The sequence below is a fragment of the Daldinia childiae genome (genome assembly GCF_008694065.1).
Source record: "Daldinia childiae strain JS-1345 chromosome Unknown Scaffold3, whole genome shotgun sequence".
Lineage (NCBI taxonomy): Eukaryota > Fungi > Ascomycota > Sordariomycetes > Xylariales > Hypoxylaceae > Daldinia > Daldinia childiae.
In genome coordinates this window covers 4,045,810-4,060,288 of record NW_022984644.1, presented here as the reverse complement: position 1 = coordinate 4,060,288, position 14,479 = coordinate 4,045,810, and the positions used below count along the sequence as shown (strand labels likewise).

General features: G+C 47.0%; 5 protein-coding genes across 5 annotated transcripts; all 5 read left to right on the top strand.

Annotated features, from left to right (window-relative positions):
* Window positions 1–598: 598 nt before the first annotated feature.
* Window positions 599–1,980, top strand: GL218_03829 (Protein KES1; the record flags this gene model as incomplete). The annotated part of the gene is made up of 3 exons (XM_033580407.1): window positions 599–658; window positions 723–1,042; window positions 1,116–1,980. The coding sequence occupies 3 exons, from the start codon at window positions 599–601 to the stop codon at window positions 1,978–1,980; spliced, it is 1,245 nt and encodes a 414-aa protein (XP_033437639.1).
* Window positions 1,981–2,649: 669 nt separating this feature from the next.
* On the top strand, window positions 2,650–3,540 carry GL218_03828 (putative plasmid p 4b orf-3 family protein; the record flags this gene model as incomplete). Its single annotated transcript, XM_033580406.1, has 1 exon — window positions 2,650–3,540. One exon carries the CDS (start codon window positions 2,650–2,652, stop codon window positions 3,538–3,540), a length of 891 nt encoding a protein of 296 aa, XP_033436317.1.
* A 1,640-nt stretch (window positions 3,541–5,180) lies between these two features.
* On the top strand, window positions 5,181–6,852 carry GL218_03827 (3-(3-hydroxy-phenyl)propionate/3-hydroxycinnamic acid hydroxylase; the record flags this gene model as incomplete). The annotated part of the gene is made up of 3 exons (XM_033580405.1): window positions 5,181–5,476; window positions 5,542–5,924; window positions 6,017–6,852. 3 exons carry the CDS (start codon window positions 5,181–5,183, stop codon window positions 6,850–6,852), a joined length of 1,515 nt encoding a protein of 504 aa, XP_033436310.1.
* A 937-nt stretch (window positions 6,853–7,789) lies between these two features.
* On the top strand, window positions 7,790–10,656 carry GL218_03826 (Vacuolar protein sorting-associated protein 35; the record flags this gene model as incomplete). Its single annotated transcript, XM_033580404.1, has 4 exons — window positions 7,790–7,926; window positions 8,018–10,229; window positions 10,284–10,430; window positions 10,489–10,656. The coding sequence occupies 4 exons, from the start codon at window positions 7,790–7,792 to the stop codon at window positions 10,654–10,656; spliced, it is 2,664 nt and encodes an 887-aa protein (XP_033436311.1).
* Window positions 10,657–11,596: 940 nt separating this feature from the next.
* On the top strand, window positions 11,597–14,337 carry GL218_03825 (N-acetylated-alpha-linked acidic dipeptidase 2; the record flags this gene model as incomplete). The annotated part of the gene is made up of 2 exons (XM_033580403.1): window positions 11,597–14,101; window positions 14,155–14,337. 2 exons carry the CDS (start codon window positions 11,597–11,599, stop codon window positions 14,335–14,337), a joined length of 2,688 nt encoding a protein of 895 aa, XP_033436834.1.
* Window positions 14,338–14,479: the final 142 nt, after the last annotated feature.

Below are 14,479 nucleotides of genomic sequence, written 5' to 3'. Positions count from 1 at the left end.
GATAGCGTAGTACAGCGATAAGCTAAAAAAGTTGGGCACGCGATTTAAGTGGATTGTAGATCCCACCAATCCGCGTATTCAAGCAGGGATAATGTCAAGGTACCAAACCAGTCGAAGGCAGGGTCGATGACGTGTGGGGAACTTTACCTTTGGGACTTTTTTGTTTTTTGACGTCAAATCCCAAAGTAATACTACTTTTCTCTCCAAATTATCATATTACTCATCTATGCTGCCAGCTCTGCTTTTGCACAACTAAAAGAATACAATCCGTTTTTGGTTTGTCATTCCAGTTTTTCCCGTATCTTCCGAAAACAAGACGCCTTATATTATTATTATATACCTAAGTAGCTTTTATTAAGGATAACTAAGGAGTAGCCTAACTTTCCGCCCCTTTTTAGCTTCAGATTGTTTGTGGAACTCTGTATCCCCCGCCAGAATTTATTATCCTGTCGGCCCGCCATCTTTCGCGCACTCGAAACAAACATCATCAGACTTTGAAATACGGAGGGTTCTCCTAATCACGCAGTATATCATCCGAACCACGTCGTGTCCGTGAATTTTCCCTATACGTAGGCGGCATCTTGAAAACGTCGCAACGATGTCAGAAGTTACACCAAATGCCCAGGCTACTGGCTCTAGTTGGGCTGCGTTTCTCAAGGTAAGTTAGCCTGACCTAATGTTCCTCTTTCTGTTCTACTTGAAGCTGACCACCTCGCGAATAGTCTATCGCCTCTTTCAACGGCGACCTCTCCTCTCTCACAGCCCCACCCTTCATCCTTTCCTCTACGAGTCTTACCGAGTTCAGTTCGTACTGGGCTGAACATCCTAGCGTTTTCGCAGCACCAGCGAAGGAGCCGGACCCCGCAAAGAGGGCCTTGCTAGTGCTTAAATGGTTTCTAACTACGCTTAAGCAACAATATGCTAGTCGCAGTGAGCAATATGGCAATGAGAAGAAACCTCTCAACCCCTTTTTAGGCGAAATCTTTCTAGGGAAGTGGGAAGATGACGCAGGCACAACCGAGTTGATCAGTGAGCAGGTGAAGTAAGTTTGGCGCAACCAAACCCAGCAATATCTAGACGCAACCCTTGAAACCTGGGCTAACCCTACGGTTTAGCCACCACCCGCCAGCAACGGCATACAGTATTATCAATGAGACCTCCGGGGTTCATCTCCAGGGATATAACGCCCAAAAGGCTAGCTTCTCCAAGACTATCAATATCAAGCAGATAGGACACGCAGTATTGACAGTTCCTGACCCCTCCAAGCCCGGGGAGAAAGATACCTACTTGATCACACTACCATCCCTTCACGTTGAGGGTCTAATTTTTGGCGCTCCCTTCATTGAGCTCGACGGCGCCTCTTATATCACCACGTCGACAGGATTTACTGCTAAAATAGACTACAGTGGCAAGGGCTGGATAAGTGGCAAGAAGAATTCATTTACGGCTACTCTGTATCCAACCGGCAAGGAAAAGGACGTACTCTACAATTGCTCTGGCCAATGGACCAAGGCGTTTGAGATCCATTCCGGCCCAGTGAAGAGTAATTCGCCTAAGAATCTCATTGGAAGTTGGGATCCTACTGACAATCCCACGACCGAACTCAAGATTGCACCTCTCGAGAAGCAGCACCCGTTGGAGTCTCGACGCGCGTGGGCTAACGTCGCGACAGGCATTGCCAAAGGGGATATGGATTACGTCGGTAAGGAGAAGAGCAAGATCGAGCAGGCGCAGCGGGCAATGCGGAAAAAGGAGCAGTCAGAGGGTCGGGAGTGGGAGCGGAGATATTTCACTGCTCTCACTGAACCAGACTTGCCTCTTGGAGCATTAGGTCCCAACGTGGGACTAAGTACGAGCGGCGATGCGGACAAGACGGGCGGTTTGTGGCGGTTTGATGCGGCCAAAGCGGAGAAGGTCAAGAGCCATGAGTTGAGCGAAGAAGAGAGAATTCAAATAGCTCAAGAGCTGCTAGGTCAGTAATTTCCTACCAGCATCTCTATCTGCAAGAGTGTCCAAAGTAATTGCATAGAGATGGTATACGATACCGAATCATGTAGGTGATGAAGTAATATTGATAAAGGGAAACGCGGATGTAGGCATCGGGAGGGCATTTTGCTTCACCGGTTGGTTACCGCATAAATACCTACCTAATAATGTAGTAGATCACACAGTATAATTAAACGAACCCCTCGTTCTCGCGGCAAACTCGTTCAAAGAAGAACAAATGAAAATGAGACATAATAGACGATAAATAAAAAGTGATAAATGACATATAACAGGAAAGAAAATAAACAGTACAAACATTGCTTTTTACTAAAATGATTGGGCGAAATATATAGATAAGATGTAAGTTAGTTGTATCGTCCAATGGAATATATGTAGACTCTGGCTAACTAGGATAATCGATGCTGTCCGTTATAGAAGTTTATTGTCGTTGAAGAACGAGCTCCCGCCCTAGCGACTAATATATTGTCCTAAATCAGCTTTAGCAAACAGAAAATTTTTTAACTGCAAATGTTTGTTTGCCGATGGTTATATAAAGCTCCTATCGAAAACATATGTTGGTAATTTGTTGCTGTCTCGAAAAATTCGAACGATATAACCACAGCCATTGAGCTGAAGAGGGATATCCTGTAATTCATTAGCATCATGCCTCCTACAGAAACATCACAGGAGTGTGGCAACCCTAAATGCGACAACACATCCAGCTCGGCGTCTTTGCAACTATGTGGTCGCTGCAAAAAGGTTTATTTCTGCTCTAAAGACTGCCAGGTCGCCTTCTGGCCGACACATAAAAAAAGATGCGTCCCTCGGAACTACATTGTGAAGTTCGAGCTATCACCCAAGCAGATCACAGACCTGCCTATCTTCCGCACACTCTCCTGTCCCGCCGACGCTGATTTCCATCGTCTGCACATGGCCCTGCAAATCGCTTTCGGCTGGGCGACTACCCATTGCTTCGAATTCGAGGCCTCCCATATACCCTCGCCCGACATGATAGCCACGATCCAAGAAATGTGGAGGAATCCTAGACCCGAGCAACAACCCGGCTCATATTTTCCAGATCAACCCCTACTCCGCGTTGTCGACCCCAACATGGAGGATGATGAGTCCTTCGGGTTCGACTTTCAGTCATCCTTGGCCCCACAACGCCCTAAACCCATAGAGAAGAAAGCTGGCTCTTTTATGCTGTATAACTTATTCGATAACCCGAAGTACGCCGGCTATAAGATGGTCTATAATTACGACTTCGGCGACAGCTGGGAGCACGAAATGACGCTCTTAGGGTATGGCGGCGCTACGGACAACTTCGTGTGCATCGATGGTGCCGGCCATTGTGCAGCTGAGGACGTAGGCGGTCCAATGGGTTGGCAGGATCTCAAGGAAGCGTACCGTACCGCGAACCCTGATGGAGATCAGCGCCACAAAATGTGGTGGTATGAACATAAATGTAGTAATGCGGACGCCGCAGGTCTAGCGGGTGAGAGAGTCCATGTGTGGGACCGCCTACGCATCAATGAACAGCTCAAGAATGAGTGACTCTTCAAATGCTTCAATCGCATGGAACAGGAGGCCGAGATGGAAATAGTTGCCTTTAACTAGCGTATACAGAGGCCTCTGGTTCGTAAAGAGTAGCCTGGCTAGGACGTGATAGGAAGTTCGGTACCGAGGGGCCAGGCAGATAGATGGGCAACGCCAGTGGGGTACTCGGTACCTATCTTGCGTTGTTTATGGGAGCTACTGATGTAATGGTGATGAGATGGTATTCTTATTTGGCTGCCTAACCAGTGTGTTTATTCAATAACCGCCAGTAAATATAGAATATGATACGAATCCACCTATAATATGTCGAGATGAACGAGAGCGGGAAACGTGATCGTTCCGTTCCTGCAGGTTTATGCATTCAAGAGGCACCATAGTCTTCTCAACTATGGATAGTCTAGATGACTCTTGCGGGTCTTTATGTAATCTCCGATGACTTCCGTATATCTCATCGGTATCCGGATAGGATGCGGGCTTACGGAAACTATGCCAACCCGAGGGTGAAGAAATCTACAGCAGAGGCCCCTACATACTCGGATTGGTTTTATAAATCTACTCGTGTTAAGAATATACTGGGCAATAAAATAGATGGGTTCGATATCGCGAGTTGCGGTTTTTTCTATAATGAGAAAGCCTATGTTTATTAGGTAAAATATTAATTGTAAATGTCGTATGTTTAGTAACCAATACCAGTAGTAACTATAGTATAACTAAGTAATAGTCTATCTGATGTTCACTATACTTATCAACCTTGTTGCTGCCCACACTAAAAAGGGGGATATTCGTCAACTAGAATAACGGGATAATGTACGGGATTCTACCACTCTTGTTCCGGAATGTTCTTGTCGTTGAATTATTCCCCGAGTCAGACAGGGGGCACAAACTGACGACTACGGAAGTTCTACTGCCGATGCAAGTCGGGATGTTATCCACGATTTCCGCGGCTTCGATTGTCAAACCCTCAGGAATTCATCTGGCGGAATTCCGCTCGATAGCGACGTTTACTATTGTACACGAAGAGCTACCCTAGTAAAAGTTGTAACTAGAAACATGCCAATGGACCGTTAACGTTATGATGCTGTGCTATAATGGGGCTGTACCAGTAATAGAACTATAGAGTTGCAAGATTCGGGATTTAACGAACGCTTAGCATGTGGGTATGATGATACAAGAAATCTTATCATCAAATAAGAACTCTGCGTCTGGGTTAATAGCTAGTTTCATGCTGGTTGATAAATCAGTTATGCTATCTTATACCTAAACTTTGGCAGCCTACCGTCTGTATTAGGTACTCATTCGGGTATTGGCCGAAGGGTAAATTCCCGCAGGCTCTATTCTCTTGTGCAGGCTGTTATTATTGTAAGCAAAGAGTCACGGCAGGGTTGTTCAATGGGTCTCATGGAACGATTCTACGTAACCCATGGGGAAATATGATCTGGCAAAAGGGACTGAGTAGCAATTTGTAACAGTGGAGGAAATTATATAAAAGCGTCATGTCCAGACTCATCACAACTATTACTATATATTTATAATCATCAACAGAAGACTACTACTACTGCTATCTAACTTCACGACAACTTCACATTAGACAACTAATTTTCAAAAAAAAGCAAACAAAAATAACATCTTAACCTACAATGGCTGGTAGAAAGTTCAGAGTTGTTGTAGTCGGCGGTGGCCCTGTGGGCTTAACTATGGCCCACACGCTCTCGAAAGCCGGAATCGAATTTGTCGTACTCGAGCGTAGACCGAGTGTCTTCGAAGATGCCGGTGCTAGCCTGGTTATTGGCCCTCACGGGATGCGCGCCTTCAAGCAACTTGGACTTTACGAACGACTTCGCGAGATAAGCGTAGAGTTCACCGACTCGCGGACATGTACTGAAGACGGCCGCGAGTATAACACGATATCGGTTCGCGACGAGTTCACGGCTGAGTAAGTTCATCACTACCCCTATTCTGATTTGTGTCTGTGGTGCTGACAAACGTCTTCTTAATAAGTTTTGGCTGTTCGAGCAGCGTTTTCAACCGGGCCGAGTTGATTCAGGCAATCTACGAGGGCCTAAGTGAATCCGACCAGGCTCGTGTCTTGACTGATAAGAAAGTAACCGATGTTACATCTGACGACTGGGGCGTGACTGTTCGTTGTGCGGACGGAACACGGTACGATGCATCTATTGTCGTCGGCGCCGATGGTGTTCACAGTGCTGTTCGAAAACATATGCGTAGCAATGCCTTGAAGGCTTCACCCAAAATGCAAATCGATCCGGAGAAGCCGTTTTTGGCCGAGTATAGGATGTTATGGGCCTCATTTCCCTTGCAGGGTGATAAACACGACGGCCCACCGGGCTTGGGAGGAAGCACGCATTGCAGTGACCATGCTTGTACGTGTTTCTTTTTCCTTTTCTTCTTTTCGAGTCAAGTTCTTCGAAGGGAACTTCCCAGTCTAAGAAGTTGCTACTGACTTTCACTAAAGTACAATATGTCCTTGGACATAACCGAGGCTGGATCTTCATTTACGAGCGTCTTTCAACCCCGACTAGAGAACCTACTAGGTACACGGAGGAGGATGTTATTGCGTGTGGCGAGCGGTGGGGAGATGTGGCCTTTGGTAAGAAGTTGAAGGTAAAAGACGTTTTCTCAAAGCGTATCCACGCAGGTATGACCAACCTCGAGGAGGGAGTACTGAAGCGGTGGTACTGGGATCGAATTGTTCTCGTCGGCGATGCTGCACACAAATTCACACCGAACCCTGGGCAAGGATATATGAATGGCATGCAAGATGTTCTTGCTCTTACCAACATTCTACATAGTGTCCTGAAACCATACCGCGACGACGCAAACGGAGAGTATGACGGCAAGGGGCCGAATACTAAGATATTGTCCGCTGCATTCAAGCGGTACCAAGACGGGAGACTAGCGGGCGCCCATCAAGGCTGTGACCTTTCGGGCCACGAAATACGAAAGCAGACACAGCGGACGACTTGGCTCTGGTTGCTTGACACCTGGATGATGCCGTACTTCCCGAAGTGGGCGGACTCTTGGATGCTGGAACTTGCCTTCAAGAGGGCCATACGCAACGGGCTGGTGCTGGATTTTGTGGACGGCGAGGAGACGATCAAGGGAAATGTTGCTTGGGCTCATCCTATGCCAAACCCAGCTACTCGGGCATTATTGGCTAAGAAGGCCCAAGGGAACCTAGTGGCCCCTTTTCTAAGTGTGGTGGGTATTTGTGGCATTGCACTGGCGGCGTCGATGGCTCTCACTAGCCGTTATAGATTGCCTATCCTTGAGAAACTACCTATATGGTAGTTTTAGATTGTTGATTTTGGTGTGTAATAGATAGATTGTAGTGTGGTAGTAGTATAGTTTCTAATGGTTAGGTAATGGTTATAGACTTATCGTGTAGCTTTTCTTATTCAAAGACGAAGTGCCGCATAATTTATTGAGTTGAGTTTTGAGGTGCTTTACGAATAATTCCCTCGCAAAGGAAAGTATTTACGAATAGTCACCTTGAGGCATTGTAATAGTCAGTGTTTATTTGGTCTAAAAATAACGCTTGTCTATTTGATAGATGTGATTGGGATATTTTGACATTGCAATAATAAGCCCTACAAGTGTACGATACTTAAGCAAACAGCCTTACTTTCTGGCCGTTTTATCATTTATTGGAAACTAAATGATATATGTCGTTAGTATTGTCATAATAGTAATAATCACGTCGTACTTTTTCGTACGCTTTCACTAGCGATGCACTATATTGTAGACTGCTACTGGCGGAAATGTTTAAGAGATTATGATATATAATTTTGAAGTGCTATTAATTGGCAGTATTGAAAGGCACCACATATTAAAGACAAATAATAATAATAATAATATGTTTGTATTGAGTTGACTTTGTTAATTGTTTCTAGTTGGCAAAGATAGAATTCACCAATAAGGTGACACGTGTGGTTGAAGCTAAGGAACCCCTGTGGCTGTCCGGCATGTGGCTGGGTCTGCTGGGCTGACGAATGCTTTCGCGGACAAGGTTGACTGCTGTATTTCTGTACCTGTCCCGCTAACGTCAACTGCGCCAGGCATCCCGATTTCTTAAAGAACCCCTTGCTTGCAGCAGGCTCTTCCTGCACCTCGACATCGAATTCAAGCGAACGGTGTGACCCAATGACTTGCGCGAGATATCATTGAGCTTTTACGGTATTCCTTTCCTTTGCAGACTCGGCCATTATTATCGACATAATCCTCCAAAATGTCCACCACACCCGTTCCGCCCGAGGACCAGGCGAGATTGCTGGAAGATGCCTTGGTTGCTGTGCGCCAGCAGACTGCACTTATGCGCAAATGTCTCGATACTCCTGGCAAACTCATGGATGCTCTCAAATGCTGGTATGTCTTATCATAATCTAATTACTACGGCACCTTACTGCCCACCCACCTTCTATCGCTCTAGCAACTAGCTAACAGGTATATAATGAAGCTCTACCTTGGTCGCTGAGCTGCGGACAAGTAGCCTAGGTCCCAAGCAATACTACGAGTTATATATGGCCGTCTTCGATGCATTGCGCTATCTTTCGGTACATCTTCGCGAAAATCATCCCCATAATCACCTCGCCGACCTCTACGAGCTCGTCCAATATGCTGGCAACATCATTCCGCGTTTATATCTCATGATAACCGTCGGTACCGCATATATGTCTATACCCGAAGCGCCGGTTAAGGAGTTAATGAAGGACATGATGGATATGAGCCGTGGTGTCCAGCATCCTATCCGTGGTCTATTTCTTCGTTATTTCTTATCCGGCCAAGCCAGGGACTACCTGCCTGCCGGTGATGGTGATGGTCCTGAAGGAAACCTCCAGGACTCGATCAACTTCATCCTAACGAATTTCGTCGAGATGAACAAACTCTGGGTACGATTACAGCATCAAGGTCATTCGCGGGAACGGGAGCAGAGGACCAAGGAGCGCAAGGAGCTGAAGCTTCTCGTAGGCAACAACATTGAACGGCTGAGTCAATTGGTGGATCTCGAGGCTTACAAGAACGGTATCTTGGCCCCGCTATTGGAACAGGTAGTACAATGCCGGGACGTCCTAGCCCAAGAGTATCTTCTAGAGATAATTACCCAGGTTTTCCCGGATGAGTTTCACTTACATACGTTGGACCAATTCCTGGGTGCGGTGTCGCGGCTGAATCCTCACGTTAACGTCAAGGCTATCGTAATTGGCTTGATGAATAGGTTATCTGCCTATGCTGAACGGGAATCGCAAGAAGGAGATGTCGAAGACAGGGCGAAACTAGAAGAAGATGCTTTGTCAAGTCTCCTAGAAAAGATCCGGTTAGGGAAAGAGCAGCAGGAGGCGAAGCCAACGCCGGATGAAGTGTCTACCGATACGAACGGAGAGAATACTAATGGCGAACCTACGGAACCTGCTGAGAATGATGCGCCGGCGGAACCGGAACCTGCCCCGTCAGTTGCGGATACCGAGACAACAGCTGTTGATAAAGAGCCAGACGATGCTCCTCAAACTCCCAAGAAGCAGCGTGGAATCCCTCCTGATGTCAAACTTTACGAGGTTTTCTTTGAACAAGTCAACAATCTTGTTAATGCGCAGCATCTTCCTATCCAAGACACAATCGCGCTACTGGTTTCCCTTACCAACCTTTCCTTAAACATATATCCTAGCCGACTGGACTACGTAGACCAAATTCTTGACTATGCGAATCGCAAGGTTAAAGAGCATGCTAATAGCGCCGATCTCCATTCTGCGCCGGCACAGCAAAGCTTACTCGCACTGTTACAAGCCCCTCTCAAGAGATATATTTCCATTTTCACAGCCTTGTCGCTTCCCACGTATGTGCCTCTCTTTCAGTCCCAAACCTACCCAACTAGAAGGGCTGTTGCAGGTGAAGTTGCTAGGACCTTGCTACAGAATCAGACCGTGATATCTACAGAGGCTCAGCTTGAAAATGTTCTCGAGATCCTTAAAGTATTAATTAAGGAGGGTTCGCAACCCCCTGCTGGATATCCTGGCGGCCCCCAGCGACGAGCCTTGGAAACAGACGAAACAATGGAAGAGCAGGGTTGGTTGGCACGGATCGTTCACCTACTCAACGGTGAAAATAACGACACACAGTTTCGTCTCCTTCAGATGGTACGTAAGGCGTTTGCTGAAGGAAATGAGAGAATCCGCACAACGACTCCTCCCCTAATTACAGCTGGTATGAAGCTGGCACGCCGGTTTAAGGCTAGGGAGCATTATGAGGACAATTGGGAAACCCAGCTGAGTGCCCTATACAAGTTCATGCACTCTGCGATCTCCGGTATCTACACAAGAGTCAACGGCCCTGGTGCTGCCGAACTCTCTCTGCGTTTATTCTCTGCCTGCGGTCAATCCGCCGACATGACGAGTTTTGAAGAGGTTGCGTACGAGTTCTTCGCACAGGCTTTTACAGTGTACGAAGAGGCCATTTCGGACTCGAAAGCTCAATTCCAAGCTGTGTGCATTATTGCCAATGCACTACACCAGACAAGAAATTTCGGGAAAGAGAACTATGATACTCTTATCACAAAGTGTGCCCTTCATGGAAGTAAGCTGCTGCGTAAACCGGATCAATGTAGAGCGGTATATCTAGCGAGCCACTTATGGTGGGCGATGCCAATGACCGCTATCGATGAGTCGGATGAAGGTGTAAGTTTTGTGTCAGTCTTTAAGTTAAAGATTCAAACTAATTTTTCCCCCTAGCTCTACCGAGATGGAAAGCGGGTATTAGAATGCTTGCAAAGAGCTCTGCGTGTTGCGGATTCCTGTATGGAACAAGCGACATCAATCGAACTGTTCGTCGAGATATTGGACCGCTATGTGTACTATTTCGACCAGCAGAACGAATCGGTAAGATGCTCATATTATAGCTTAAGTATACCTGCCTAGCTAACCACGTATTCGATAGGTCACCACTAAATACATTAATGGGCTCATTGAGCTAATCCACTCAAACTTGAACACGAACCAACAGGATTCAGCAAGTGTTGAGAGCAGCAGGCGGCATTTCAAGCACACCTTGGACAATATCGCGTCGAGGCAGTACGAAGGAGTGATTCTGTATCCACAGAAATAATGATACCTGAGATATAGGAATTCGGTCGGGATAAGAGTCCAGGTTCGTACTCAAGCAGTTGCATAGTGTCACTGAGATGCTTGAGTTTGCGTAGTGAGAAAGTTGTACCAAAGGTGTTTTTTTCAGGGAAAAGAAAGCGTCGCCGCCGTCCTGTTTGTTAGAGATAACCGTGTACATATGTATATTTCTGACGGTTTCAAAGGATTCGCCAGGCTTCTCAGAGGAGTCTAGGCATGCATTTAAGAGTTAGTTAATTAGTGCCAAGAGGTCTGACCCTCTGCACGAATCACTGAGGTTTTCCATTTTACTTGCCTTTAATGTTCTAGCTTTAATGATTTATATTTGATTTATATCTATTTTGTCTTGCCTATTGATAACCTAGTATAGGTAATACCTAATTTTTTATAGTTAATAGTGTCCGTCTTTTAGTAGATAGTAGATCCTTGCATGTATGCAGTCCACTAGGTACCTAAGGTTAGGTTCTTGTAGGTAATGCCCCTGATTGTGGCAGTGCTTGATGACTAACCTAATGGATTCACAACTGCCCGCGTGCTCCGCAATTGGTAGTACCTAGCACTAGCCTGAGGGAGAGAGAGAGCGATCTTGAATTCAGAACACCGTTGAGACATCAGAATCCCCAATTACTTTACTTTCGCCTCTTGTTTTTTTGATAATCTCTTAATAAATCAATTCTCTTAGTTTTACCTCCAATGACCACCGCGGTGGTACTTGGTCTTATGTCTGCCTTATTTTCTTGATTTCAAATTCATACTCCAATCAATTTCACTCCTTTATCGTGACTCGACTTTAACCATTCGTTTAATCACTGCGACAAGCAATTAAATAAATATCTACGCGTACTCACCGGACATATCTTATTTTAGAATCCCGACCTTTAAGTCTTATACCCGCGATATATCAATGACGTTGTACTACCAAGATGCCTTCCGAAAAGTCTCAGTATATACCACCACCACCTATACCTACATACGATGAAGCGACCGGTGGTTATCCTGGATCTTCTCGCCCGGACTGGCCCCCGCCTTCTTCGCCCATAGATACAAGACCCGATAATGAAACCGAAGCGCAATCCCTCCTTTCTTCACGTACCAGGCAGGCCGACTCGTCGAGACGTGCGCCCCAAGGGTACCGACCTCCGTATGTAGAATCTGATGACGAAGGGTCGCAATGGACCCTTGACGATGATGAGAGTGAGGACGGCGAAGACGCGCAGGTTCGGCGCGAAATGCAGGAGCTGGAAGTTGAGGACCCGTTAGGCGAATCGAGTTCAAGATCATCATCTTCTTCATGGAGGAAACGGATAGCATCCTCATTACCGCAATGGAAATGGCGATGGCGGCTCCCTAGATTTACTGTTCGATTACCTCGTCAGAGCGATGCCGCAAATGATGCAGATACGGAATCTAGCGAGACTAGGACAAGATTCAGGTTGCCGAGTATCAACAGCGCTGCTGCTATACTTCTGGTCGGTAGGTTGCTTGCGGTTTTCCTCATCCTAGGTTTCCTGTACCTCTTATTCATGAGTGACATTTTCACGAACATGACGAGGCGCATCGGCGGCCACATGTTCGACCCTGAAGCTGTTCGTCAATACGTACAGGGCGAAGTTAACTCGGACATGCTGAGAAATACGTTAAAGCACTTCACGGGCTACGCGCACATCGCGGGGACTGAAGGTGACTACGCGCTTGCGATGGACGTGCGGAATGATTTCATAAAATATGGCCTGGAGGAAGTTACAGTAGACGACTACTATGTATATCTGAATTATCCGAAAGCCGGCGGCAGAGCTGTCGAAATAATGTCCGAGGATGGCAAGGAAGCTAAGTGGAAAGCTGCCCTTGAAGAGGAGGAAGTCGTTGAAAAGACGGCGGGCCGCCAGACGTTTGTGTTTCACGGCCATTCTAAAGCAGGTGACGTGAGAGGACCACTAATATATGCCAACTATGGGTCGAGAGAGGATTTCAAGAGGCTTTCTGATAAGGGTGTTGACACCAAGGGCGCAATTGCACTTGTACGCTATTACGGTACACAGGGTGATCGGGCCCTAAAGGTTAAGGCCGCCGAGATGGCCGGATTTGCCGGATGCATCATATACAGCGACCCGGCGGAAGACGGCTTCTTAAAGGGGGAGCCAGCACCTCTTGGACGATATATGCCTCCGGATGGTGTTCAGCGAGGAGCAGTTAGCCTGATGAGTTGGGTGGTGGGAGACGTACTCACACCTGGTTGGGGGAGCAAGAAAGGCCTTCCACGAATGAAGACGGAGCAGACGGCTGGTCTCGTCAAGATCCCGAGTCTTCCCCTCGCCTGGCGTGATGCCCAGGTGCTTCTACAACATATTCAGGGCTTTGGCGAACCGTGCCCAGACGACTGGCGGGGTGGTATACCGGAAGTTGAGTGGTGGACGGGGAACTCCTCGTCGCCGGTTGTGCGATTGAAGAATGAACAAGATGAAGAAGAGCAACAAGAGATATGGAATGTCTATGGTAAAATTGTTGGCGTCGAACAGAACGAAAAATCCATCATTATCGGTAATCATCGCGATGCCTGGGCTTTTGGTGCAACCGATCCAAATTCGGGTACGGCTGTTATGCTCGAGGTTGCGCGCATCTTTGGCGATCTTCTAGCTAGGGGCTGGCGACCGCTTCGTACGATCGAGTTTATGAGTTGGGACGCCGAAGAATATAACCTGATCGGCAGCACCGAATTTGTTGAACAGAACATGGAGACTCTCCAGAAGAATGCCTTCGCATATATCAACCTTGACACTGCAGTTTCGGGCCAGGAGTTCCATGCCGCCGCATCTCCGATGTTCCGTAAAGTTCTTTATAAGGTGATTGACAGAGTCTTCGACCCCATCCTAAATGCTACGCTTCGCGCGTTATGGGATGGGCGTAATGGGGAGCTTGAAGGACTTGGTGCTGGCAGTGACTACGTGGCATTCCAGGACATGGCGGGTACTAGCTCTATCGATATTCGATTCGATGGGGCCGCTCATCCTTACCATTCTTCGTACGATAACTTTGACTGGATGGACCGTGTTGGAGATCAAGGGTTCATATACCACAACCTGCTTAGCCAAGTTCTTGGGCTTCTTATTCTAGAGCTATCTGACAAGCCGATATTACCCTTTGATATGGGTAATTATGCGCTCGCTCTCGGCCGATATCTAGGCGATCTATGGCAATGGGCTGAAGATAAAGGTGTCAACGGACATTTCAATCTGGAACCCGTCAAGAACGCAGTCCAGGAGGTTGAAAAGGCTGTTTCTCAATTCGAGAAATGGGAGACGGACTGGCAACAAAGCGTAGTGGCGTCAAACGGCTGGGAGCCAGTAGGGTTAACCCAACGGAGAGGCGACTACAATAGCCGCATGGCGAACTTCGAGACTGGGTTACTAGACTTAGAGTTTGGCGGTGGAGTGAGTTGGAGTCCCTACGTTTATCTTGATCTTGTATTAACAGGTTGTCGCAGATTCCAAACCGAACTCAGTTCAAGCACGTTGTCTTCGGACCGCAATTGTGGTCCGGGTATGACGAGGCCTACTTCCCAGCTATTCGGGATGCCGTCGACGCGGAAGATTGGCCGTTAGTCCAAAATATTATCGACAAAACTGCTCGTATCATAAGGGATGCCGCCAAGGGGCTAATAGAATAAGAGGCTCGCGATGCTCACGTTTTAAGGAGCTTCTTGTAGGTCATGGATGCATTGTTCGGCGTTAGTGGGAAATTTGGAAGGGGTTCACCATTGTATTATACCTATAGGTGGTTGAGTCTTATACATCGGCCTATATTACTTC